The sequence below is a fragment of the Sus scrofa genome, chromosome 7 (assembly GCF_000003025.6).
Source record: "Sus scrofa isolate TJ Tabasco breed Duroc chromosome 7, Sscrofa11.1, whole genome shotgun sequence".
NCBI lineage: Eukaryota > Metazoa > Chordata > Mammalia > Artiodactyla > Suidae > Sus > Sus scrofa.
Window position 1 is genome coordinate 94157221 of NC_010449.5, and position 27386 is coordinate 94184606.

The window sequence follows — 27386 nt, forward strand, 5'->3', positions numbered from 1 at the left end:
TACAGCTCCAATTCGACCCCTAGCCTGGGAACCTCCATATGCCATGGTGTGGGCCTAAAACACAAACAAACACACAAAAAGAAGATAAACTGAGCTACATTAAAATTAGGAACTTCGGATCATTTTTAGGTCACCATTAAAGGGTAAAAAGGCAAGCCAGAACTGGAGAAAGTATGTTTAAACACAATACATGTACCAACAGATGACTCCTATCCAAACATACAAAGAATTCTTATGAATCTCTAAGACACAGATAAAACAATAGGAAAATATACAAAAGACACACTTCACAAAAATGGATATTCAAATAGCCTACAATCAAAGGAAAGGATGTTTAACATCATCAAATCACCAGGAAATAGCAATTTCAGCTTCAACAAGATACCACTGTACACCCATCAGACCGACTAAAATTTTCTTTAATTGATGATATCAAGGGTTAACAAAGGTGCAGACAATAGGAACTCCCATACATGCTGATGGAAGTATAAACTAATACACACACTTTGGAAAATAAGACAACAGAAATTTATTGTCTCAAAGTTCTGAAAGCCAAAAATCCAAAATAAAGGTATATGCAAGGCCATGCTCTTCCTGAAACCTACAGAGGAATGCTTCCTTACCTCTTCTGTGCTTCTGATAATTTGGTGGCAGTCGTTGGTATTCCTAGGGCTGTAGGTGCATCACTCCAATCCTCTCTCTCCACATGCTGTCTCCATTTCTCCCTTCACATGGCATTCTTTTTATAAGGACACCAGTCACAATGGACTGGGACTTCAGCCTACTCCAGGCTGACCTCATCTTAATTACATCTGCAATGACTTTATTTCCAAATAACATCACATTCTGAGGTATTGGGAATTAGGACTTCAACGTACATTACTGGGGGTGGTGGTAATGACAAAACTCGGTCTATAAATATATATAAAACCAATTTTTCACAACAGCCCCAAACCACAAACAATTCAAATATCCATTACCATTAGAATGGGTTTTTTTAAGTTATAATATATATATGTAATGGAATACTGTACAGAAATAAAAATAAAAGAACTAAAATAACATGAAACAGTTTTGACACATCACAAACATATTGAACAAAAGTTATCATACATGAAACATACACATTGAACCTATTCATATTAAAAATAAAAAATAGGCAATCAAAACTAAACATTTATTTAGGGATGTATGGTTATATGGAAAACATGTAAAGAAAATAAGTGATTACCATGAAACTGAGGATAATGTGACCTCTAATAGGGAAAAGCATTGATTAGGAGGGGACATAAAGGAGCTCCTGAGGTATTGGCAATGTTCAATTTCTTTAAGTTATACAGGTACAATGAATTGTACTACTATTTTGCATACTTTTCTCTAAGTGCTATTTTACAATAATGTTAAGTGAAAGAAAAGGGAACTTTGCTGGGAAAAAAAAGATTGAAAAATACTAGAGTTAATACCTTCATGCCAAAGGTCATCCCTAAATAAGTGGAAAATAAGTAAAATGAAAAAGTTTACATAATATGTTGTCTTTTGTATAAGAAGGGGAAATAATGATGAAGGAAAACTAAAATCGAATTTAAAACAGAACCAAATGACTCTCCTATATAAACGATACCAATATCTTGTCAGATCCACCTCTTAGAGCATTGACACTAAAAACAACAATAAACAAATGGGACTTAATTAAACTTAAAAGTTTCTGCACAGCAAAGGAAACCCTAAACAAAACAAAAACACAACCCACAGAATGGGACAAAATCTTTGCAAGTGAATCAACGGACAAGGGATTAATCTCCAAAATTTATAAACACCTCCTACCGCTCGATACCAAAAAAACAAAAAACCCAATCAAAAAATGGGCAGAAGATCTAAACAGACAATTCTCCAAAGAAGACATACAGGTGGCCAAAAAACACATGAAAAGATGTCCAACATCACTCATCATTAGAGAAATGCAAATCAAAACCACTATGAGGTACCACCTTACACCAGCCAGAATGGCCATCATCAACAAGTCTACAAACAGCAAGCGCTGGAGAGGGTGTGGAGAAAAGGGAACCCTATTACACTGTTGGTGGGAATGTAAATTGGTGCAACCACTGTAGAAAACAGTATGGAGATTCCTCAGAAAACTCAAAATAGAACTACCATTTGATCCAGCAAATGGATGCTACTAGAGGGTAAAAGTTTTGAGGAATAACAGGATATTTCCAGAGCCTCCAACTATTTCTCCCTCAAAGATATCTATAAATTACAAAAAGAAAAATACTAACTTTACAGTGAAGTAACCTAACAAATCCTACCTGAACCAAGTGATCAAAGTTAACATTACCAGAAATGGGACAAATCAACTGTGCATGCCTCCATGAGCATCTTTTACATGATGTTCCTGACAAAAGTGCATGAGGTGAATTCAGTCATGAACATATATCAAACGAACCCAAACTAAGGGACATTCAACAAAATAACTGGCTTAAAACTTTGTAAATACCAAGCCATGAAAGACAAGGAAGATTAAAGAACTGTTCCAGATTAAAGCAGATTAAAGAAACAAAACAACTAAATCCAATGTAAAATTTAGGATATACTTTTGCTGTAAATGACATTCTTGGCACAATTAGCAAGAGATGAGTAGGACCTACAGATTAGAAATGGTATCATACCGGTTTAATTTTGATAACCATACTAAGGCTATGTAGGAGAATGTCTTTGACTATAAGAAGTGCACAATAAAATTCTTAGAGGAAATAGGCATCAAAACTGCAACTTACAATCCAAAATAAAAGGTGTAGGAAGTTCTCTGGTGGCCTCCAGCATTGTCACTGCTGTGGCTCAGGTTTGATCCCTGGTTTGGGACCTTCCACATGCCATAGGCATGACCAAAAAAAACCAAAACAAAATAAAAGGTGTATATATTTGTGTATTATACACAAATAAAGAGAGAAACAGCAACTGACAGCAAGAGTTAGAGATAGGGAGAGAGAGACAGAAATTGAAGGATAAAACAAATATGGAAAATGTGGGCAAAAAGTATATATGGAGGAATTCTTTGTACTATTTTGACAACTGTTCTGTAAGCCTGAAATTATGTCAAAATAAGAAAAAGCTAAAATAATCTTACGCAATACAGAAAATCAGACATTTCTTAAAAGCAAAAAACAAAGAAGAGAAATTATTCAACCACTTTAAATAATGAAACCTCATCTTTTTGTTAATTAATGATAAAAATGCAAATGATAGTACTCAGTGTTAGCAAGATTCTAGACAACTTGGTGTTTTCATATTTTGCTGTTAGAGTAATAACAGGTCCAAAACTTTTGAGAAAACAACTTGGCTAAGACTAAACCATGGACTAAGAGGAAAAAAAAAAAAAAAAGCACAGGTTCTAGTGATTCTACTGCTAGGACTCTATACTAAGGAAATAATACTAAACCTTGAAGTCATTAACACTAACATAATCACTACAACTATTTAAATAATGCCAATCAGGAAAAACAGAGAGTTTAAGAAAATAGATATAATCATTCATAGGAATTATTCAGTCAATAAATGGTCTATAAAAACTAAGCAAACAGAATAGTGCCTACAACAGACATAAGATAAAGTAAAACTGTATAAATAGAATAATTATAAACTATGGTTTTAAAAAAACATCTACATACAGAAAAAGAATACCATGAAAATTCATAACAGTGTTACAGTATTTGTGGGGTAGTGGTACTGGTGAGTGAAGTTTTTTCCTTTTATCTTTCAAATTTTCAGTAACTTTACTATTTTAATACTCAGGAATATGTAAGTAATAAAAGAAAATAAGATTAATTACTACTGTAACTTTATCCTCTGTGTTCACAAAATGCACCTGAAAATATTTCAGAGAGAAAAATAAGGGGGGAAAAATCATCATAAAGTAGTTTATATTCAAAGACCTTTATTTTGTTTCTAAACATACATAGCAGTACATGTGAGTGAGGAAGGTGCTTGAGTCCAGTAGGGAAAAGGTTACAAAAGATATATTAAAAATATTCAGATTGAAAGCATGAGGATCCTTACATTTTTTTCTTAAAGAACAAGCACACTCTATACAATGACTGTGACAAAGAATTTTAAAGTTCACAAGCCTGTCACGGTAATGAGGTAAAATGTGGACAAGAGGAGTCTTTGCAAATTTTTCTCTCATTCTCCGATACTCACTGAAGTCTCATTCGTTTTTCAGGGGGGCCTTTAGTGCCCGCTGTCTGTTGGATGTTCTTTGTGGTCTCCTTTTCCTCAGATTTTACAGTTTCTGGTATAGGTTCTGCCTCTTTCTTTGTTTGATCCACTTGACATTGAAAGCAGGTATTTTTGGAGGGAGACGATGGTGAAGAGATGAGACCAATTTAGACAATGGTTAATGTGAATAGTTCAGACTTTCAAAAATTTATTTAGAATTGCTTATCTCAAATTGCAAACATAGCTGTTTCATCAGGCAGATGTATAAGAACCAATTTACAAACCAAAAAGCTGATAATACAAGTAAATTATGATACTAGATATAAAAAACACATGACATTTGGAGTTCCTGTTGTGGCACAGTGGGTTAAGGATCTCTGCACTGGCACAGGTCCAATCCCTGGCCAGGTGCAGTGGGTTAAGGTTCCAGTGTTGCCACAGCTGTGGTGTAGGTCACAGCTCAGGCTCAGATTTGCTGCCTGGCCCGGGAAACCTCCATATGCCGAACTTCCATAAAATAAAAGTACCAACCAAATTTAAAAAACCAAACCAAAACAAACAAAAAATGACATTTAAATGAGACATTATGCATAAAAAAGATACATAATTATTCTATCCCAGTTCAACTGATAGTTCAATACCTACTTTCAACGACAAAACAGTCGACCTTTTTTCACATTTCTGACAACCTCAAATCATCTTGGTTTTTCTGCACATCCCCAATACCTGTTCATTCCACTCCAATTCATCTTTTAAAAACTATCACTACCACAAAAACACTACCTTTCAGCAATTTAGCATGTCTTAAAGGTTAGGAATAACAAACTACCATTCGAGAGTCTAAAAGGACAAAATGATCATAATTCATTCACATTTTATAGTTGCTACTGAATTAAACAGGGTGTTTGGTTTTATTTCAAGTTCAATAAGAATTATCATATGAACCATACCTGGGACAGGCTTTTCTCCAGACTTTTGCTGTAATTTAGAAAAAAAGGGCCAGGGGGTGGGAGGGGATAGAGAAAGAGGAAGAAGAAAACAGGGTAGATTAGCAAACTTCCTTCTTCTTGAAGAAAGAATTTTCATTAAAATAAGATCTTCATGTGAATTATATAATAAATGACTTCATGAAGAGGAACTACGATCCATGTGCCATAAAAACTAAATTTATCATTTTCTACTTCTTACTCTCCTACCCCATACTCTCCTACCCCAGAAAAGACACAAATCTGAAACTAAGAGTCAAACAAACAAACAAAAAAAAACCACGTGAACATCTACAAAGCTCTTTTGCTCTGCACTGAAGATATAATGCTTTACAAAATGTAGCTAAGTTGAACCCAATGAAAGGGAATAATGACGCCTTTAAAGACTCCAGAGGCTTATCTGCTTAAAGGATATGAGCTGTAAGTAGAAAGAAATCTGGATGAACCCTCTGACTTTTAAAGTTGGCAGGTATGGGAAGTAAAGAAGGAGAGGTATTTTACTATTAAAATAAAGCTTCTGATGAGTACTGTCAGAAATCAAACTGTAGGAAAAAAATGATAGGGGCACTTGGAGTCAGGAACAAGGTCAGATCTTTCATTCTGCACAGCAATTCTTCGCTTAGTTGGGATTCAAAGGAAACTGCAGGACTTCAATATTCTCCTTATCACCCCCAAAAGGGGCAACATCCAGCTCAACTGCTAAATACAGTGGACAAATAGGAGTTACATCCTGAGCTACAAACTGTTCTGGGAGACAAAATGGGTGAACGGGAGTTCACAGGAGACTTCAAGGATGCTAGGAATCTACATTCCTCTCTAGATCTGAGGAGAAATGTTGTGGGTAGGAGGGGCAAAGAGATGTTATAGAGAAAGCCTTCTTTCTCTTAGTTTTGTTACATAGAGTTGTATAAACTTTGTGAGTTGGCTTTTGGCCCCTGGATGGTTAAAAGAAAGACCAGTTTCTCAAAACTGACAATGTAAGTTTGACTATGGCTAAACCTTTACAATGTTTTTAAAAAAAAAAAAAAAACCCCACTGAAATGATATGAGGTCTATAACCTGCTTAAAATACTTGGGAGAGAGAGTTCTCATTGTGGCTCAGCAGGTTAAGAACCTCAGCTAGTATCCACGAGGATGCAGGTTTGATCCCTGGCCTCACTCAGTGGGTCAAAGGATCCAGCATTTCCATGAGCTGCTCGCAGATGCAGCTCGGATCTGGCATTGCCATGGCTGTGGCATAGGCTGGCAGCTGCAGCTCCCATCTGATCTCTGGCCTGTGAACTTCCATATGCCACAGGAGTGGCCCTAAAAAACAAAAAAATACTTGGGAGGAAATGAGGAAAGAAGAGATGCAACGAGACTGGCCATGCTTTATAACTTTTGAAGCAAGATAATAGATACATGCAGGTTTCATATTTCATTATTCCCTCTACTATAATTAACTGTATGATGGGAGTTCCAGTCGTGGCTCAACAGAAACAAATCTGACTAGTATCCATGAGGATGCAACTTCAATTCCCTGGCCTCACTCAGTGGATTAAGGATCTGGCGTTGCCGTGAGCTGTGGTGTAGCTTGTAGACGTGTTTTGGATCCCACATTGCTGTGGCTGTAGTGTAGGCTGGCAGCTACAGCTCTGATTCAACCCCTAGCCTGGGAACTTCCATATGCCGTGGATGCAGCCCTAAAAAGAAAACAACAACAACAACAACAACAACAAAAACACAACTGTATGTATATACCATAGTTTCTTTATCTATTCATCTGCTGATGGACATTAGAGCTGTTTCCATAACTTGGCTATTGTGAATAATGCTTCAATAAATGTGGGAATACAAATACCTCAAACTACAGTGCAAAGCTACAGTAATCAAAACCACAGAGTAATGGCATAAAAACAGACATAGATCAATGGAGCAAAATAGAGAGCCCAGAAATAAACCCATGCATATATGGTCAATTAACTTATGACAAAGGCCCAAGAGTATACAATGGGGAAAGGAGAGTCCCTTCAATTAATGGTGTTGAGAGAAATGAATAGCCACATACAGAAGCATAAAACTAGCCCATCATCAGAGTTCTGTCGTTGCACAGTAAAAATGAATCTGACTAGGAACTTTGAGGTTGAGGGTTTGATCCCTGGTCTTGCTCAGTGGGTTAAGGATCTGGCATTGCTGTGAGCTGTGGTGTAGGTCACAGACGTGGCTCAGATCCCACGCTGCTGTGGCTGTGGTAAAGGCCAGCAACTACAGCTCCAATTGGATCCCTAGCCTGGGAACCTCCCTGTGCTGCGGGTGCAGCTGTATTAAAAAAAGAAAAAAAAAAAAAAAAAAGACCATTACCTTACACCACACATAACAACTAACTCAAAGTGGATTAAACACTTGAATGTAAGACCTGAAACCATAAAACTCATAGAAGAAAACACAGGCAGAGTAGGCTCCTTGATATCAGTCTTGGTGATGACTTTTTGGGTTTGACATCAAAAGCAAAAATAAACAAGATTACATCAAAAAGTTTCGCACAGGAAAGGAAATCATCAACAAAATGAAAGGCAACCTACAATCATCAACAAAATGAAAGGCAACCTACAAAATGGAAGAAAACATTTGCAAATCACATATCTAATAAGAAGTTAATATCCAAAATAAAGATCTCATACAACCCAAAAGAAAAAAAAATTCAATTAAAAAATGGGCAGAGGATCTGATATTTTTCCAGAGAACACACACAGATGTCCAACAGGTACATGACTAATCCATATCACTAATCATCAAGGAAATGCAAATCAAAACCATAATGAGATATCACCTCACAGCTGTTACAACGGTTATTATCAAAAAGACAAGAAATAACAAGTATCAGAGTTCCCATAATGGCACAGCAATAATGACTCTGACTAGGAACCATAAGGTTTCGGGTTTGATCCCTGGCCTCACTCAGTGGGTTAAGGATCCAGCATTACCGTGAGCTGTGGTGCAGGTCACAGACACAGCTCGGATCTGGCATTGCTGTGGCTGTGGCATAGGCCAAAGGCAACAGCTCTGATTAGACCCCTAGCCTGGGAACCTCCATATGCCATGGTGCGGCCCTGAACAGACAAAGATGACCAAAAAAAAAAAGAAAAGAAAAAAGAAAAGAAAAAGAAATAACAAATACTGGCTAGGATGAAAAAACAGAAACACTTGTGCAATGTTGGTGGGAACATTGGTGTGGCCACTGTGGAAAACAATATGGAGGTTCCCCCCAAAATTAAAAACAGAACTACCATATGATCCAGCATGTCCATTTCTGAGTACACATTCAAAGGAAATGAAAACAGGATCTTGAGCATATACTTGAATTCCCATGTTTATTGCAGCATTACCCACAATTAGATATGGAAGCAACCAATATGTCTATAAACAGAAGAATTGTTAAAGAAGATGTGGGGTGTGTGTAGGTGAGAGAGAGAGAGAGAGAAATAAAGAGAGACATATGTCTCACACACAAACACGAATATTATCCAGCCATGAGAAAGAAGGAAATCCTGCCATTGTGAAAATGGATGAACTTTGCAGGCATTATACCAAGTAAAGTAAGTCAGACAGAAAAAGGCAAATACTATATATCACTTATAGGTGGAATCTAAAATGTTTAAACTCACATAAACAGAGTAGAGCAGTGCTTACCAGTGGCTGGGGGAGCTTGGGAAATGAGGAGATGTTGGTCAAAGGTATAAACTTTCAGTTATAAGATGAAATAAATTCTGGAAATCTAATGTACACCATGGTGATTATAGTTAATAATAATGTATTATATATTTCAAAGTTGCGGAGTTCCCGTCGTGGCGCAGTGGTTAACGAATCCGACTAGGAACCACGAGGTTGCGGGTTCGGTCCCTGCCCTTGCTCAGTGGGTTAACGATCTGGCGTTGCCGTGAGCTGTGGTGTAGGTTGCAGACGCGGCTCGGATCCTGAGTTGCTGTGGCTTTGGCGTAGGCCGGTGGCTACAGCTCCGATTCAACCCCTAGCCTGGGAACCTCCATATGCCGCGGGAGCGGCCCAAGAAATAGCAACAACAACAACAACAACAACAACAACAAAAAAGACAAAAGACAAAAAAAAAAAAAAAAACAAAGTTGCTAAGAGAGTAAATCTTAAGTGAGCTCACCATAAAAGAGAAATAGTAATTATGTGACATGAGCTGGTGGTAATCATTTTGCTGTATCAAATCAACAGGCTGCACACCTTAAACTTACACAGTGTTATACATCAGTTACATCTCAATAAAGATGAAAACAAAAAGTTCATCCCTAAGTATTTCTGATACTATTTTAAGCAGGATTTTCTTGATATCCTACATTGATAGTTTGTTGTTATTATATAGGAATGCAACTGACTTTTGAGTGATTTTGTACTTTATCTTGCAACTTTACTGAATTCATTTATTAGTTCTAACAGTTTAATAGAGCCCTTTCAGTTTGCTATGTATATGTATATCATCTGGAAAGAAACAATTCTACTTCTTTTCTCATTTAGATATCTTCTATTTCTTTTTGTTGCCTAATTCCTCTGGCTAGGTCTTCTAGTACTATGTTGAACAGAAGTATGAAAAGTGGGTTTCCTTGTCTTGTTCCTGATCTTAGAGAAAAAGCTTTGTTCTTCATCACTGAGTATGAGGATAGCTGTAGGTTAGTTATACATGCTTTTATTATGTTGAGGTATATTCCTTTTATCCATAGTTAGTTGAGTGTTTTTATCACAAAAGGATTTTCCAAAATGATGTTTCTACATCTACTGAGATAATTGTGATTTTTAGTCTTCATCCTGATAATGCAGTGTATCACACTGATTGTTTTAGTATGCTGAACGATCTTCACATCCTAGGGATAAATCCCACTTGATCATGATGTATGATCTAATTAATGTGATACCGCATCCAATTTGCTAGTATTTCTCTGAGAGTTTTTACATCTATATTCACTAGGGGTATTGGACTATAGTTTTTTTTGAGACTTTATCATTTATATTCATATTTTTTCTACTGTACAGCATGGTGACCCAGTTACATGTATACATTCTTTTTTCTCACATTATGTGTTCCATCATAAGTGACGAGACAGAGTTCCCAGTGCTACACAGCAGGATCCCACTGCTAATTCATCCTGAAGGCAACAGTTTGCATCTATTTACCCCAAGCTCCCAGTTTCCTCCCACTCCCTCTCCTTCCCCCTTGGCAACCACAAGTCTATTCTCCAAGTCCATGATTTTCTTTTCTGTGGAAAGGTTCCTTTGTGCCATATATTATATTCCAGATATAAGCGATATCACATGGTATTTGTCTTTCTCTTTCTGACTTACTTTACTAAAGTATGAGTCTCTAGTTCCATCCATGTTGCTGCAAATGGCATTATTTTGTCTTTTTTATGGCAGAGTATTATTTTTATGGCTGAGTAGTATTCCATTGTGTATATATATTGTATATATATACACCACATCTGTAAGTCTCTAGAAAGATGTCCATTTCTTCTAGATTGTCGAATTTGTTGGCATATAATGGTTGATAGTATTCTCTTATGGTTTTTTGTATTTCTGTAGTATCCATTGTGACATCTCCTTTTTCATTTATTTTATTTGGGTTTTTCCTCTCCTCTTCTTGGTGAGTCTAGCCAGAGGTTTGTCTATCTTGTTTACCTTTTTAAAGAACCAGCTCTTGGTCTGATTCATTTTGTCTATCATTTTTTGAATCTCTAGTTTATTGATTTCCTCTTTGATCTTTATGATTTCCTCCTTTCTGTTGACTTTAGGTTTTGCTTGTTGTTCTTTTTCTAATTCATTTAGGTGGTGGGTTAAGTTGTCAATTTGAAATTTTTCTTCTCTTTTGAGAAAGGCCTGTATTGCTATAAACTTCCCTCTGAGCACTGCTTTTGCGGTATCCTATAGATTTTGAGTGGTTGTGTCTTCCTTATCATTTGTCTCAAGGTACTTTTTAATTTCCTTCTTGATTTCCTCATTGACCCATTGGTTTTTTAGTAGAGTGTTGTAGCTTCTAATTTCCTTCTTGATTTCTCATTTACCCATTGGTTTTTTAGTAGTTCCTTCTTGATTTCCTCATTGACCCATTGGTTTTTTAGTAGTGTGCTGTAGCGTGTTGTAGCTTCTTAATTTCCTTCTTGATTGCCTCACTGACTCATTGGTTTTTTAGTAGCATGCTGTAGCGTATAGCATGTTGTAGCGTTTAGTAGCATGTTAGTAGCATGTCTCCATGTAGTAGGTTTTTTCTTCTTTTCCTGTGGTTGATTTCTAATTTCATGCCATTGTGGTCAGAGAAGATACTTGAAATAATTTCTATATTCTTAAATTTGTTGAGGTTAGCTTTGTGCCCCAATATGTGATCAATTTTTGAAAATGTTCCATGTGCACTTAAGAAGAAAGTATATTCTGATTTTTTTGGATGTAATGTCCTGAAAGTGTTGATTAAGTCTAACTTTTCTGTTGTTACCTTTAGAATCTGTTGCCTTATTGATTTTCTGTTGAGAGAATCTGTCCACTGATGTCAGTGGAGTGTTAACGTCTCCTACTATGATTGTATTCCCATCAATTTCTCCTTTATTAGTATTTGTTGGAGGTATCTGGGTGCTCCTATATTAGGGGCATATATATTGATGATTGTAATATCCTCTTCTTCTAAGGATCCTTTAAACCATTAAATTGTGTCCTTCTTTGTCTTTCGGCCTTCATTTTAAAGTCTATTTTGTCTGATATGAGTATTGCAACTCCTGCTTTCCTGTCTTGTCCACTGTCATGAAATATCTTTTCCCATCCCTTTACTTTCAATCTATAAATGTCCTTTGCCCTAAGGTTAGTCTCTTTTTGCTTTTTTATTCAATCTGCTACTCTGTCTTTTGATTGGAGCATTCAGTCCATTCACATTTAAGGTAATTATTGATAGATAAGTATTTATTGCCATTTTAAACCTTGTTTTCTAGTGTAGTCTATGTTTCTCTTTTCTTCCTTTCTTTTTTTGGTTGGATGATTTCCATTTATTTTATGCTTCAATATTTTTTTCAGTTTTTGTGAATGTAACGTTCAGTTCTGATTTATGGTTGCCCTGTTTTTTAAGCACGTTAACCCCTTCCTATATCTGCTTGCTTTAGCCTGATAATCATACAGGCTCAAACACATCCTTAGAAAAAAAGAAAAAGAATCTAATTTTTCTTACTTCCCTTGCCCACATTGTATGAAATTGATGTCTTTTTATTTTTTCCTTTTAACATCTTCATGTTTAGATCGGTATGCTGGCTTATTTAAGTGACTGCTTTCCAATCGTGGTTTCCTCCAGCCTAGATTTTCCTTTTTTTTTTTTTTTTTTTATTTAAAGAAGTCCTTTCAGTATTTTTTTTAGAATGGGTTTTTGTATTGCTGTGCTCTTTTATCTTTTGTTTGTTGAAGAAAATCTTTATTTCCCCTTCTATTTTAAGTGATATTCTTGCTGGATAGAGTATTCTAGGTTGCAAATTTTTTCCTTTCAGCACTTTAAATACATCTTGCCACTCCTTCCTGGCCTGTAGTGTTTCTGTAGAGAAATCAGCTGATAACCTTATTGAGGTTCCTTTATAATTAACACTTTGCTTTTCTCTTGGTGCCTTTAGGATCCTCTCTTTAACTTTTTCCATTTTTATTATACCTGGACTATAGTTTTCTTGTCCTGTAGTGTCTTTTTTATCAGAGTAATGGTGGCCTCATAAAACATATCTGGAAGTGTTCCCTCCTCTTCCATTCTTTGGAAGAATTTGAAGGATTGGTGTTAATTCTCTTTTAAATTTTGGTAGAATGCATCCATGAAGTCATCTGTTTCTGGACTTTTCTTTGTTAGGAGGTTTGTGATTAGTTATTTGGTCTCCTTACTCATTTTTGGTCTACTCTGATTTCCTATTTCTTCATGACTCAGTCTTGGTAAGCATATATTTCAAGGAATTTCTTATAGGGTGTCCATTCTGTTGGCATATAAATTGTTTATAGTAGTCTCTCATGATCATCTTATTTTCGTAGCCTCAGTTGTAATGTCTCTTTCTTTCTTTCTTTTTTTTTTTTTTTTTTTTTTTTTGCCACAGCGTTCAGCTGCAGTTGCTTAATATGGGATCTCAGACTCCAGAGCAGAGACTGAACCCAGGCCACAGCAGTGAAAGCACCAAGTCCTAACCACTAGACCACTGGGGAACTCCCTTTCATCTCTAACATTATTTGTCAGTTGAGCTGAAAGTTTGTCAAGTTTATCTTCACAAAACTCCAACTCTTGGGAGTTCCCGTCGTAGCGCAGTGGAAACGAATCTGACTAGGAACTATGAGGTTGTGGGTTCAATCCCTGGCTCACTCAGTGGGTTAAGGATCCAGCATTGCCGTGAGCCGTGGTGTAGGTCGCAGACGCAGCTTGGATCTGTCATTGCTGTGGCTGTGGCATAGGCTGGCAGCTGTAGCTCCGATTAGACCCCTGGCCTAGGAACCTCCATATGCCACAGGTATGGCCCTAAAAAGAAGAGGAAAAAAAAAAAAAAAAAAAAACCTCCAATTCTTAGTTCCATTGTTACTTTTTTTTTTTTTAAATAGAAGTATAGTTGATTTACAATGTTCGTTTCTGGTGAATCATCGATTTGATTTTTTTCTATTGTTGTTCTAGTCTTTATTTCATTTATTTTAACTCTAATCTTTGTAATTTCTTTCCTTCTGTTAACTTACAAGTGGAAATTAAACAAAACAATCCTAAACAACTAAGAGGCCAAAGAAGAAATCAACAGGGACATCATAAATTACCTGGAGAGAAATGAACATGAAAATACAATATACCAAAACCTAAGAGATGCAGCAAAAGAAGTACTATGAGGGAAGTTTACAGCAATATATCCCTATCTTAAAAAGGAGGAAAGATCTCAAACAATCTAAATTTACACCTCAGGAAACTAAAAAAAGAAGAACTAAGGGATTTTCTTGCTTTCTGGGTATGTGTTCATCAATAATCTTTCATGTTTCTGGTTTTGTATTTTCTGTCCCTGTTTTCTAGATCAGCACTGTCCAAAATATACTGCAAGCCACAAATCTAAGCTGCAAATATAATTTTAAATTCTCTAGTAGTTACATTTTCAGAAACAGATGAATTTTATTATTTTAACCAAATGTATCTAAAACATTATCATTTTGACACACAACCAATATTTTAAAATTGTTAATGAGCTATTTTACTTCTTTTTGGTATTTCACACATATCACAACTCAGTTTGGACTAGCTGTGTTTCAAATGCACAATAGTCACATATGCCTAATAGCTACAGTACAATGCAGGTCTATGTGTTTCTGCCCCCAGCCTCCCTCATATATACTATGTACTCAGTGGACAAATGGTCAACCGCACCTAACCTCTCACACTCCGCAGTCACTCCTCATCACTCTACACAGGGCTATAATTCATTTATTTATGCAACAGACACTGTTTCATCTTCAAGTGCAATGCATGAGATTTCTCTAAACTGGTTTCTCTGTCCTGAATTTCAACTATGGCCCCTGCTCCCTTCACTATCCCATCACCATTCTGAACACATACCTCTTATAATAGAGTCAGGTAAGGGGGAAGGGAAGGCCTGTTCTAAAGTCATCTCAGGATGTGAAAAATCTCATTTAATCCAAAAATGCCCTTGAAAATCTCTTAAATAGGCTTTCTCCAAGAATAAAAGTATCTATGACCTTGTGTGTACACAGCCCTGAAAAGACAAATAAGAACTGAGACTAACCATGAGAATAATATGATCATATATTCCATCTCACACCTATTTCTCTTCAACAGTTCAATTAGTAGAATGGTAGATGGACTTGCTACTGCTGCTGGAATACCCAAAATAACATAATGAAATTCATATAACTTAAACACCAATATGATATAAGTCTAGTTATTATTACTTCTGCCTCCTCCATTTACCATCCCAAACCCTTCACATCAAATATTCTTTTTTTTTTGTTACAAAAGTTTTAACTATTCTGTCATTTAAGGACTTAAAAAAAAAAATCAGACTGCAAGGCAGCATATAGAGTAAAAACAACAAGTTCCAAATTCCAGTTTTGATACCATCTATGACACGTTCAGCAACCTTTTGAATGAGAATATTATCTATATGCGTTCTTCATAGTTTGTGCAGATTTAATGAGGAATTAAACTATAAACTTAAGACCACAGAAGATTACTAATTCCATTCCTTTTACCCATTTTGTGCATTAAGTCTTTGGAAAACATTACTTTGATTCAGAGATCATTTTTTAACTAATTATGAAAATCATTATTTTTAGGTCACATCTGTAACAGTTCTCAATTAAAAATAAATATGCCAGGAAAAAGCGCCAAATCAAAATTAACCACACATATTCTAATTACCTGCACAAATTTGGGTGGAAATTTTTGTCTAAGGTCCAGCAGTAAAGCATCCACACGTTGTCTCTGGAAAATAGAGCTTGGTTCTTCTTTCCTTTTGACTTTAGGTTTGATTTTATCTAGCAAAATATGAAGTCCAAATCAAAACACTGCCTAAATAGTTTAGTGCCTTATAGTTTACAAATTTTTGCCATAAATATATTGAAATTTCACTATTTTTAATGGCTGCTATTAAAAAGATAATCCTCCAGATATGCTAAACATAGCATATACACAGAAGTGTTCCAACTCACCCTCTGAAATGGGATTAAAAATCTAATATTTAAAAAGCTCACATATCTTTTTTTTTTTTTTTTTTTTTGTCTCTTTGCCATTTCTTGGGCCGCTCCGGCGGCATATGGAGATTCCCAGGCTAGGGGTTTAATCAGAGCTGTAGCCGCTGGCCTACACCAGAAACAGAGCAACGCGGGATCTGAGCCGCGTCTGCAACCTATACCACAGCTCACAGCAACACCAGATCCTTAACCCACTGAGCAAGGCCAGGGATCGAACCCACAACCTCATGGTTCTTAGTCAGATTCATTAACCACTGAGCCACAATGGGAACTTCTAAAAAGCTCACATATCTTTTAAAGACATTTCAGTTTTAGCATGTAAACATGGATAAACATAGAATTTTAAAGCTAAAATTTTCCATTGTTATTGTTCCAAAATTACCTTGTGTATATTTTAAGTGTATTAAATGATCTTTTCCCACAAAACCTAATAGGTACAAATAGAAAATGCAACTTTCACAAATGCAAGTTACCACACTAAATTATGAAGACTATAATCCACTGAAATAATAGGACAAACCAAACAAGAGACGATTATGAAGACAAGAAAGAAAAGAACTTGCAAGAGAAATTCTGAAGTTAATTCCATGTGGAATTTTCCATGGGAGGGGAGTGTACTGGTGGACTGTCTCTAAAGGAAGGGTTCCAATTAAGTTTTATTCCAAATATTTCATTAGGGTAGGGGCAAACAGCCCTTATGAGAAGTTTATTCAATTATTTTTTTAAATTTTTTATTATAGTTGATTTACAATGTCATGCCAATTTCTGCTGTACAGTAAAGTGACTCAGTCACACATATATGTATACATATTTTTTTTTCTCATACTATCTTCCATCATGTAGTTTATTCAACTGATGCAAACTTTTCTTAGTCAAATATTGGCACCAGCACCTACTATTAAGAATCAATATAACTGTATCTCAAAGACCATTCATTCCACAGTTCTGAATTATATTTAAAGGCTAACTTTTCAACAGTAATTCATTCTTAGTTTCTATTTCTCTAGAATTACAGAACATAGGTATATTTCTATAGACATGTTTCTAAAAGTATTTTTATTGGTAAAATAGGGTATAATACTTATTTTATCTAAGTAGCAGATTACCAGCTATGGAAACTACAGGACCTGGCATCATGACACGTGGTAACATGGAAACATCAGAAAACAGACTGGCCATCTGGAAACAGGGCTTTAAGAGCATCTTCTCTACCTTGAAGACTCGGGAGATTGTGGGTTTCAGATTTCGAGATGACTCAACAGTTAGGTAAGCAGGAAGTATCATCATTACTTATTCCTCATTCAGATTTCTTCCAAATGTTCTAAATATTTTAAAACCGTGAATCAACTTATCAAAGATTACCACTTACCCAAGAGATTAAAATTTTTATCTGTCCCTGAGCGAAGGCTGTTATTACCATATCTAGTTCAATGAAGCATAGCTCTGACAATGTTATCCTATGAAGTCTCCCCATGGAAAAGTAAAACACACCTAGAAATCATACAGCCCTTTTCTGAAAGAAAAGTTTCATTCTCAGAGTAACAAAAAGTGTTTTAGGAGAGCCCATGTGCCCACCTACCTTGCTCTTCATGATCTTTGAAGTGCCACCAATACCCTTTGGAAGGATGATATCGACAATATGACATAGCTTCATCAAAAGCTGACTGAATACCATGCACTGCAGTAAGCTTATAAAAAGAAAACAAATTCTTAAATGTAATAAATTCATTGAGTAATAAAAAAAAGAAAAAAGAAAACAAATTCTGAATCTCATGAATCAATCAAAATTTCCAAAGTAAAATGCAAAATATTACATATGCAAAGACAGTAATTTTTCTATTTTTCAGAACCTGAACCACTAGCTAGCTGGGGCTGAGGTATACACTTCAAACACAGAGTTGGCCCATAGTAACCAATGCCCAAGACATTCTAAAAGTCAACACTTTATACCAACCTTCAGAAGGGAGAGGAGCTCCTGCATAATTCTTAAAAGCAAAGTACTTCAATTACAAGTTTTCTTTAGTGTTTAAAGAATGTGAATACACTTACCACTCTAGAGTTTATAACTGATCCCAAATCTGGTGCCTGATAGATCACTCCAGCAATGATATAGTAATCAGCCAGTGGGATAACTAAAACCAGGGGGCGGAGAGAGGAAAGTTCATGAATAGAGCTATGCACACAAACTGCTAAATATTTCCATAAAGAGAACAACAAAAATTTGACATTTTCCTATATTAAAACCTAAGGTACGGTTTGGCAATTTTGGTTTTTGTAAATAAAGTTATAGAGGAAAACAGGAACACCCATTCATTCACATTATCATCTAAGGCTGCTATGATACTATTTAAGTAGTTGTCTCAGAGACTACAGGCCCACAAAGCCTAATATTTCATCTCTAGATCTTCACAGAAAAAGTACGTCAATTTTTGTCTTAGGAATAGTTTTTCTTAAACTTTAATATGCATCTAAATCACCTGAGTATCTGGTTAAATCCGATTCTTACTCAGAAGGGAGTGCATTTATTTTTTTTTTCTTTCTTTTTTTTTTTAGGGCCACACCTGTGGCATATGGAGGTTCCCAGGCTAGGGGTCGAATCGGAGCTGTAGCTGCTGACCTACACCACAGCCACAGCAACGCCAGATCCAAGCTGCATCTTCGACCTACACCACAGCTTGTGGCAACACCAGATCCCCAACCCACTGAGCGAGGCCAGAGATTGAACCTGCATCCTCATGGATGCAAATCAGATTCATTTCTGCTGAGCCACGATGGGAACTCCAAGGGAGTGCATTTCTAACAAGTTCCTAAGTGATCCAAGGCTGCTGTCAATCAACCACACTCTGGGGAATAAGACCTTAGAGCAAGGCAGTTTTAGGGCCCAGGATGAATTTATCAGATGCAATGAACTAGCCTCTGTGCCCCAGTCCCTAAGGAATAAAACAGCCGCTAGTGAGGCTGGTGACATCTTGTGTAGCTTCTGTACCTGGAATCCTTTCATCATGGAAATCTCACTCCTGGTCTTGCCTTTATTCTAAGGTTCTCTTTTTTTCTGGACAGGGACTCTAGATCATTGACTATGAAAGCAAACTTGGATTCTTTACTCTGGAACCAAACTTCATTATTAGCAAGTCACCCTCTGGAATCAATACTAGGGTGAAGGTTTTTTTCAAATGTTTTGATGAGAGTATCTAATTTAGGAGATGAAACTGGTCATCTCCAGTATAGGTAACTAGCTCTTTGACTCAAAATCAAATCTGAATTCTGTATTCTTCGGTATGATTTCTAAAGCAAGTTTTTGTTTAGTAATATAACCCAAGTAAGACTTTTTGTTGAATACGTCAACAAGAATTTTCATTATGAAGCTGGTGCAACTGCACCTACCATGAATTAAACCTGATTTTCTTCTGAAGTCTAGAATTTTGGTAGGCAGAAGATATCTATATGATCAGCCCCCAATAAAAGTTTTGGACTCAGAGTTTCAAATAGTCTTCCCCTGAGGAGATGCATTACACAGGGGGCCAGTGGGCCAGGGGATAGGGGGCTAATTTCACTGCTGGAGAGAGGGTGCACTTGGTGTGGCCCCTCACAGGAGGGAAAGCATAGGAAGCTCACACATGGATTGCTACAGATCCCTAAAATAGAATCCAATCCCAAAAAATAAGAACATATAGCTCAGGAAGTAAATAAAGTATGGTATTTTAAGAGAAAATAATGCCAGGAAGTTTACACATTTTACCTTGGGTAGGGGACTGCCGCTGTTGCTTCCGAATGATAAAAAGAATGGGCTCTTGAGCATGCAGAAGGATGTATTCCACTCCAACCATCTGACTGAAAACAGGACACAGATATTCAGAGATTTATAAATGCCCTATAAACAATTCTGTAGAATATTCATATTATTATATAAAAGCATAGAGGAGTTCCCGTCGTGGCACAGTGGTTAACGAATCCAACTAGGAACCACGAGGTTGTAGGTTCGGTCCCTGCCCTTGCTCGGTGGGTTGATGATCCGGTGCTGCCGTGAGCTGTGGTGCGGGCTGCAGACGAGGCTCGGATCACGTGTTGCTGTGGCTCTGGTGTAGGCTGGTGGCTACGGCTCCGACTGGACCCCTAGTCTGGGAATCTCCATGTGCCGCGGGAATGGCCCAAGAAATAGCAAAAAGACAAAAAATAAATAAATAAAAGCATAGAAATATTTTAAGTAGAATAAAACTGCCTATGTTTGATCTAAAAAACTGGCTGCTCAATAAAATTGCTAATTTTCCAGGTAGGTGGAACACAGTTAAAGTAAGATTTGGTTTTTAAACAACAAAATTTCTCTACAAAAATTCATAATGAACTTAAATTGGAGTATTTTCAGTGATGAAGGTACACTGAAAAACATACATTTAAATAAAGACAACCAAAATACCATGCCTCCTGACCAAGGAGATCAATAAATAATACAAAATACACATGAAGGAGTTTCCGTCGTGGTGCAGCAGAAATGAATCCAACCAGGAACCATGAGGTTGCCAGTTCACACCCTGGCCTCGTTGAGTGGGTTAAGGATCCAGAGTTGCCCTGAGATGTAGTGTAGGTCACAGACGCGGCTCAGATCTGGCATTACTGTGGCTGTGGTGTAGGCTGGCAGCTGTAGCTCCAAATGGACCCATAGCCTGGGAACCTCCATATGCCACAGGTGCGGCCCTAAAAAGCAAAAAATGAGTAAATAAATAAAAACAAAAATACACATGAAGACTATACCTGTCTTAACTATATAATGTCAACTACATAGTCTACCCAACTAGAAAACATCAAAAACCTTATCCTTGCCCCCAACAATTTTTTTCCTAATATATTATGTTTAAAAGCATCTCAGTAAATGTAAATATTTACCTTATAACAAAAACTATTTAAAATACTAGAAATTTAATTTCCTGGGAACCCCAACCTCACCCCATTTTTAGCTGACAGAGGAAAAACTCTTAACACACACTTGCTTCAGAAACTTTTGTAATAGTAACAAATTCCTATTTAGCATCCTAAGTCTAAAGAATCTTGCTTTGCACTTGTTTGGTTAAATTTTTATTTTTTACACAAAAATCTACTATGAACTCAACTATGGTCTGAGACATTAAATTAGATGTAGAGGAGACAATAACTATAGTCCCCTAGCTGAGGATAACAGTTGCATTGCTAAAATCACTCATTAGATCTACATCCAAACCTCGGAGTTATATTTTAATTGCACAGTAATATATAAAGACTTGAACAGTAGTATATAAAGACTTCCTAGGTTACAAATGACTACTAATAATTTGTACAAATCCAAACAAAACTCCAGTTCTTCCAAAACTCCTTTGTACTTCACAATCCACAGCTTGAAAGAAATAGTCATCATGAAATCTCTAGCTGGCAAAGATGCTACCTTCTTACAATAACTTACTTTAAGTGTTCTAATGTTAGCCTCTGCATTTTGACCACTTCGTTATTACATGTCCTGTCATAAAAAGGATTACTTCTTTCTGAAAAGTAATCCAGGACACTTCCACTGTTCAAAATAGGGATCCAGGAACTGTCAACCCAAGATATCCCCAGCAGATTATCTACAGAAAAGAAACAAAACGAAAAGAGATGAGAAAAGAAAATCCATTCCAACAAACATTTACTATGCATATAATGTCGGAGGCACTATGAATATAAGGATCCTAACCTACAAACACAGTCTAACTGAAGAAATCAATATACAAGAAACAATGATAACACTACATAAGAACTATAATACAGGTATGAATAAACGTGCCATGAGAGCAGAGGGAGGGAGTGGAAGGAGCAGAATAGCTTACCTGAAGAAACAAGAACAATTTTCACTAGGGTGAGAAGGTCAGTTTTAGCACCACATGTTAAAGAATAAATAGAGGCTTACCACAGAGGAAAGAGATATAAAGTACTTCCAAGTAGAGAGAATGTATATACAAAGATAGTGAAATATAAACATATATTTTATGTTTAATGAACAATTCAATTAGGTGAAGTTATAGGGTTTGAAATCTAGAGAGGTCTTCCAAAAAATTGAAAATTCTTAGTTTTTATAATAAAGTGGCAACTAATTCAAAAAGTTTCAAACAATATGCATGCCAAAGAAAATACATCCATAGCCACCAGTCTGAGACTTTCCAATTAAGGAGACAGAATTAAGGTAGGAAGATATTAATATAAATGAGATAATAATGACATAAAGGGGGGCAAATGAAAAGAAGGCAAATGCCCTTATTTACAACTATATAATTTCATACATTAAAGAATTAAATCTTGAATTTTTCAAAATGGAAAAAGGAAAAAAAGACATGCTAAGTAGAGCTAGATAGCTTTAATTAATGAGCTCTTGTTGGGTACAGGTTGAAATGATGTTTCATACCGCTGACAGTTCTAAATCCCAGTTCTACATTCCATGAGGTCCCACTAAGTCATGAACATCAAAATGCCTACGTAAACTGTAATTATTTTAGGCATCTATGAAGTCTAACCTAATCCAAGGCATCAGTGAAATGAATCAAACTGAAAAAGTAATTATAGAAAAGTAAAACATGCTGGATACATTATAAAATGAAGAAGGAAACAAATAGATGAAGCATGTTAATGACCAAATAATCAGTACAGACCATCATAAATGGATCATGCCATAACCAAATATCTAACAGGCCAAGAAAAAAACATTTTCAGAAAAAGATTTTCTAATGAAAAGCAACTAAAGATTGCCATTATTTTCAGCTTTAAACACCACAGTCCAGTTATTAAAGTAGTTTTGATTAAAGGAACTTTATTACATATTTTCTCTATTTCCTTAGGAATATTTATATAAGAACATTTGTGGAAGGACAATTTTAGGTTAGTTTCTCACTTACACAGTAGAAACTATGTCTACATGGTGTCATGGTGTCATAAACTGATTGTACTGCAGATCATTTCAGCTTAAGTAGAGAAATAATCTGCAGAAACAAATAAACAGGTCCTACTTACACAATTACAGAAAAGTCTATAGATAGGGGCATGAGGTGATGAGGACCTAAGAGGAAGGCAATGGCAAGGTACAGGAAGATAAGGACAAAAGAAACATTTTTAGGGGAAAAAAAGAGACAATTTCCTGAACGACCAATTCTAAAGTCAGAGAACTTAGGAACCAATAAATCATTTAAGGAAGAAATGATAATGAATTTGGCTTGGATATACTGAGTTTAAATATGGAATCAGATTCTTAGAAAAAATTATAAATGTCATCTGCTTCAAGTGACTGTTCGGTAAATTCTCCTTACAATTTTCTTCACCCAGCTAACTCTTTTTTTTTTTTTTTTCCTTTTTGCCTTTTCTAGGGCCGCTCCCGCGGCATATGGAGGTTCCCATATAGGAGTCGAATCGCAGCTGTAGCCATAGGCCTACGCCAGAGCCACAGCAACGCGGGATCCGAGCCGCTCTGCCACCCACACCACAGCTCACGGCAATGCCAGAGCCTTAACCCAATGAGCAAGGCCAAGGATCGAACCTGCAACCTCATGGTTCCTAGTCAGATTTGTTAACCACTGCACCACGACGGGAACTCCTTTTTTTTTTTTTTTCCCAGCTATTTCTTGATCAGCAATTTTCTATCATATTTTCCTCATTTAGTAAACTATACAAAGATTAAAAAGTACAGTGCAAATGACCTGTGAGACAAATATAAACAGAGAAAACAGTATTTACCACTTTTGAACATACTAACTTCGTATCAGGCACTGTTCTAAGCACTTTACCCAGTAACTTGAGGTTGGTATTATTACTGTTACTATTTTACAGAAGATGAAACACAGGAAGGTTAAATAACTTGTCAAGGTCACAAAGTCACTAAACAGTAAAGCTGAGATTTGATCCAGACAGCCCAGTTTCAGAACATCACTGGAGTCACACTCCTTTACACTCTGCTGCCTCAAACTGAAAATATCCAATAAAGAGAACTTATGCGAGAAGTCAGGGCAGATACTCTAGATTTGGAGACCACTTGTAGACCAAGTGTTGTTCTAGAGAGGATGTCATCTAATGAAATTCACTTCTCCATCCCTTCTCCCTTGCCAATATCTTATTAATCTTTTCCCAAGTGTCACCTGGACAACAGTCTCCTTACAGGGCTTCCTGTCTTCCTGTCTTCACTGCCCACAATTAACCACCACAAAGCAGAACTGCCACAAGGAAAAGTATACTGACAATTACAGGACTTTGGGCAAGTTAATTTCCCAATGCCTTAGTTTTCTCACATATAAAACCAGGAATTATAATGGTATCTCCATGCTAGATTATGTATGTAAAATGCTAAGCACATTATAATAACCAAAAAAATGTTAACTATGACGATGGTAGTGGTAATACTGGTAGTCAATTTATTTTAAGATTAAGATGACCAAATTTATTTCTGGCTTGAGGCTATGGGTGTAGGTTTAGTAGATAATTCAAATGGCCATGTTAGATTAAACTCATTTCAAATGTCACCAATCTCTGCAAAGCCTTCCTCTATTTTGCAAGACAAAAATAATGACTTCTTTCTCTATTTTCTCACAGTAATTTCTATATACTTGCATCATTAATCATAGTATCATCTCCTAACTCACAAATACAAACATGTTCCCATTAAACGTTGAGTTTTTAAGGAACAGGGGTTGTAGGTTACTCATCAGAAACTAGCACAGGACCTGATTTGTAAGAGGTAGCAAATGTTTATTAATTCATGATTAAATGCTAAAGACAAGTTACTCTACTGGTCAAAGATTTTCATACATTCCAGTATCCAAGATGTTCACTTACAGAATAGTTAACAGATTAAGAGAGTGGTGTGTGGCTGTGAAATAGAATATATTATCTGTCCCTAAATAGAATATATTAGAAACTACATGTGACCCCAACCCAATAAAGAGAATATACTACCAAGACAAGCAGACTCCAACTACTTTTTACCATCTCCACTGTTTCCACTCTAGTCTGAGCTACCTCCAATCTCCATGCATTACAAAAATGGCATCCTGGAGTTCCTGTCGTGGCGCAGTGGTTAATGAATCCGACTAGGAACCATGAGGTTGCGGGTTCGGTCCCTGCCCTTGCTCAGTGGGTTAACGATCTGGCGTTGCCGTGAGCTGTGGTGTAGGTTGCAGACGCGGCTCGGAACCCACAATGCTGTGGCTCTGGCATAGGCTGGTGGCTACAGCTCCAATTCAACCCCTAGCCTGGGAACCTCCATATGCCACAGTAGCGGCCCAAGAAATAGCAACAACAGCAACAACAAAAGACAAAAGACAAAAAAGACAAAAAAAAAAAAAAGGCATCCTCACTGGTCTCCCTAATTCCACAATTGCCCTCCTACAGTGTTCTCAGCATCTAAGATGATTCTAAAAAAAAAAAAAAAAAAGTCAGATTATGCTCATCCCCTTGGGTCAAAACCCTCCAGTGGCTCTCCATTTTACTCAGGAGAAAAGCCTAAGATCTTCCCATAGCCTACAATTCCTATTTGATCAAGCCACCAGTTCTCTCTGACCTCATCTACTGAGAAGAAAATAAGGTCTTCTTCTCAGCCCATACTGGCCTCCCTGTTGTCCTTCTGACACACCAGATAGTTTCCATCTTAGGGCCTCTGCAATGACCCTAACAAATCTAAATAGAAAGAAAAAGTTATGAAAGCTGAACTATCTGATGGACTAAATGGTTCTCTTTTTTATTCAGTAGTAAGGGAAAGCATGTTGACATAGCCATAGTACAGCTGACAATTAGCAAGTAATGAAACTAGGGACTTGGTATTTCCACGTATAATGAAAGGCAAACAAATAATAGGCATTATCCAGAAATACTGAAGATAATTGGACATTCTGACAACATAAAATGACAATATATTTGTAATATGTGTGCTGGACTTCAATTTGGTTAACACAGAGAAAGGAATTTCAAACCTCTCCCTTTAAAAATTAAGTATAAAAATTAAGTATATACAAACAAAAACAACCCTATGTCTGGAGTTTCCCTCGTGGCTCAGTGGTTAACAAATCCAACTAGGAACCATGAGGTTGCGGGTTCGATCCCTGGCCTCGCTCAGTGGGTTAAGGTTCCGGCATTGCAGTGAACTGTAGTGTAGGTTGCAGATGCAGCTCAGATCCCGCGTTGCTGTGGCTCTGGGGAAGGCCGAGGCTACAGCTGCGATTCGACCCCTGGCCTGGGAACCTTCATATGCCGTGTGTGCGGCCCTAGAAAATACAAAAAATAAATAAAAAATAAAACCACAACCCTATGTTGAAATGACCAGGAAAACATCAGTTAAAAATCTTTTAACCAAAGCCGTTTTTCTTTAATCTGCTGGGGGTAAGAGGAGTAAATTTAAGCCTGGCTTTTCGCTTGCGTCTAGGTACAAAAATTCATACTTCTTTTAAGTACTACAAAGTTTCAAATGGAAACAAATGTTAAAAGTCTCATACAAGTGCAGAAGTTTTGTGAGCGCCACCACCACAACAGTAAGATATACTGACAAGTGCACTCTCACTCTCATGAGTTTTTCCTGGGAATTTCCATGACACCTCCTCCCAACCTGCTGGAACCTGGTCTGTTTGAAACTAAGTTCTTGTGCTTCAATTATTTGTTTTGTAAGTTTTAGTGAATTATATAGTTGATTTACAATGTTGCGACATGCTACAGTTATTTTTAAATCGCCCGCGGGTTCATTCCGGAATCCCAGAGTTTCACTGAAAAGTTTGTATGTTCATGTGCTAAGAGAACGTACGGTTTAATGCGGCGCGACCTGAGAGAGCAATTACAGGAATGCGTCTCCATATACTTATTCATTGAATATTCAACAAATATTTCAGTACCTCTACAGTTCAGCTGTGAAAAAGAAACGACCTCTGCCCGCAGTAATTGTTGGGTTTTCGATGGAAGGGACTATACACTCAAAAACAAAAGTTAGAGAGGAAAATCGTCGGTATTCACTCACAGAGATGACGGACGTGCGGGACGCGACATCAGGAATAAGGTATCCCCAAGACAAGCCCCAAGGAGGAATCAAACCTTGTCGGCTCACTGCCCCAACCCCTTCTCTGTGCAAAGGCCGCTCCTTCACCCTCACAGAGGGGCCCTAAAGTTTTTGCAAAGATTTATCAGGATTCAAAACCCAGAGCTTCTCCCAACCGCTTCGTTTCAAGAGACCCCTGAAGAACTGCGAAAAACGAGGCAAGTTTTCTCCAGACCAGAGCTTTGGGTCGTTCACACAAAACACTCAGAAGAGCACCCAAACGAACCAGAACCTTGCCCCCGCACGCTGTAAATCCCTAAACCAGACCCCAAACAGGAAATAAAGGGTGACAGCACAGGGTACCTCGGATATCCACCGCCGCCATAATTCTAAAAGCGTTTTCGGGTTCTTCTTCCGGCGCAGAGGAAACGTAGCAACTCCGAGACGGAAGAGGCGGGACG

At 37.0% G+C, this 27386-nt stretch overlaps 1 protein-coding gene across 1 annotated transcript; it reads right to left on the minus strand.

The window, feature by feature from the left end:
- Positions 404-27386, minus strand: MED6 (mediator complex subunit 6). Its single transcript, XM_001928042.4, has 8 exons — positions 27289-27386; positions 21361-21520; positions 19669-19760; positions 17979-18061; positions 17509-17617; positions 15598-15713; positions 5166-5193; positions 404-4324 (listed from the first exon to the last, which is right to left on the minus strand). The coding sequence occupies exons 1-8, from the start codon at positions 27308-27310 to the stop codon at positions 4194-4196; spliced, it is 741 nt and encodes a 246-aa protein (XP_001928077.1). The 5' UTR covers positions 27311-27386; the 3' UTR covers positions 404-4193.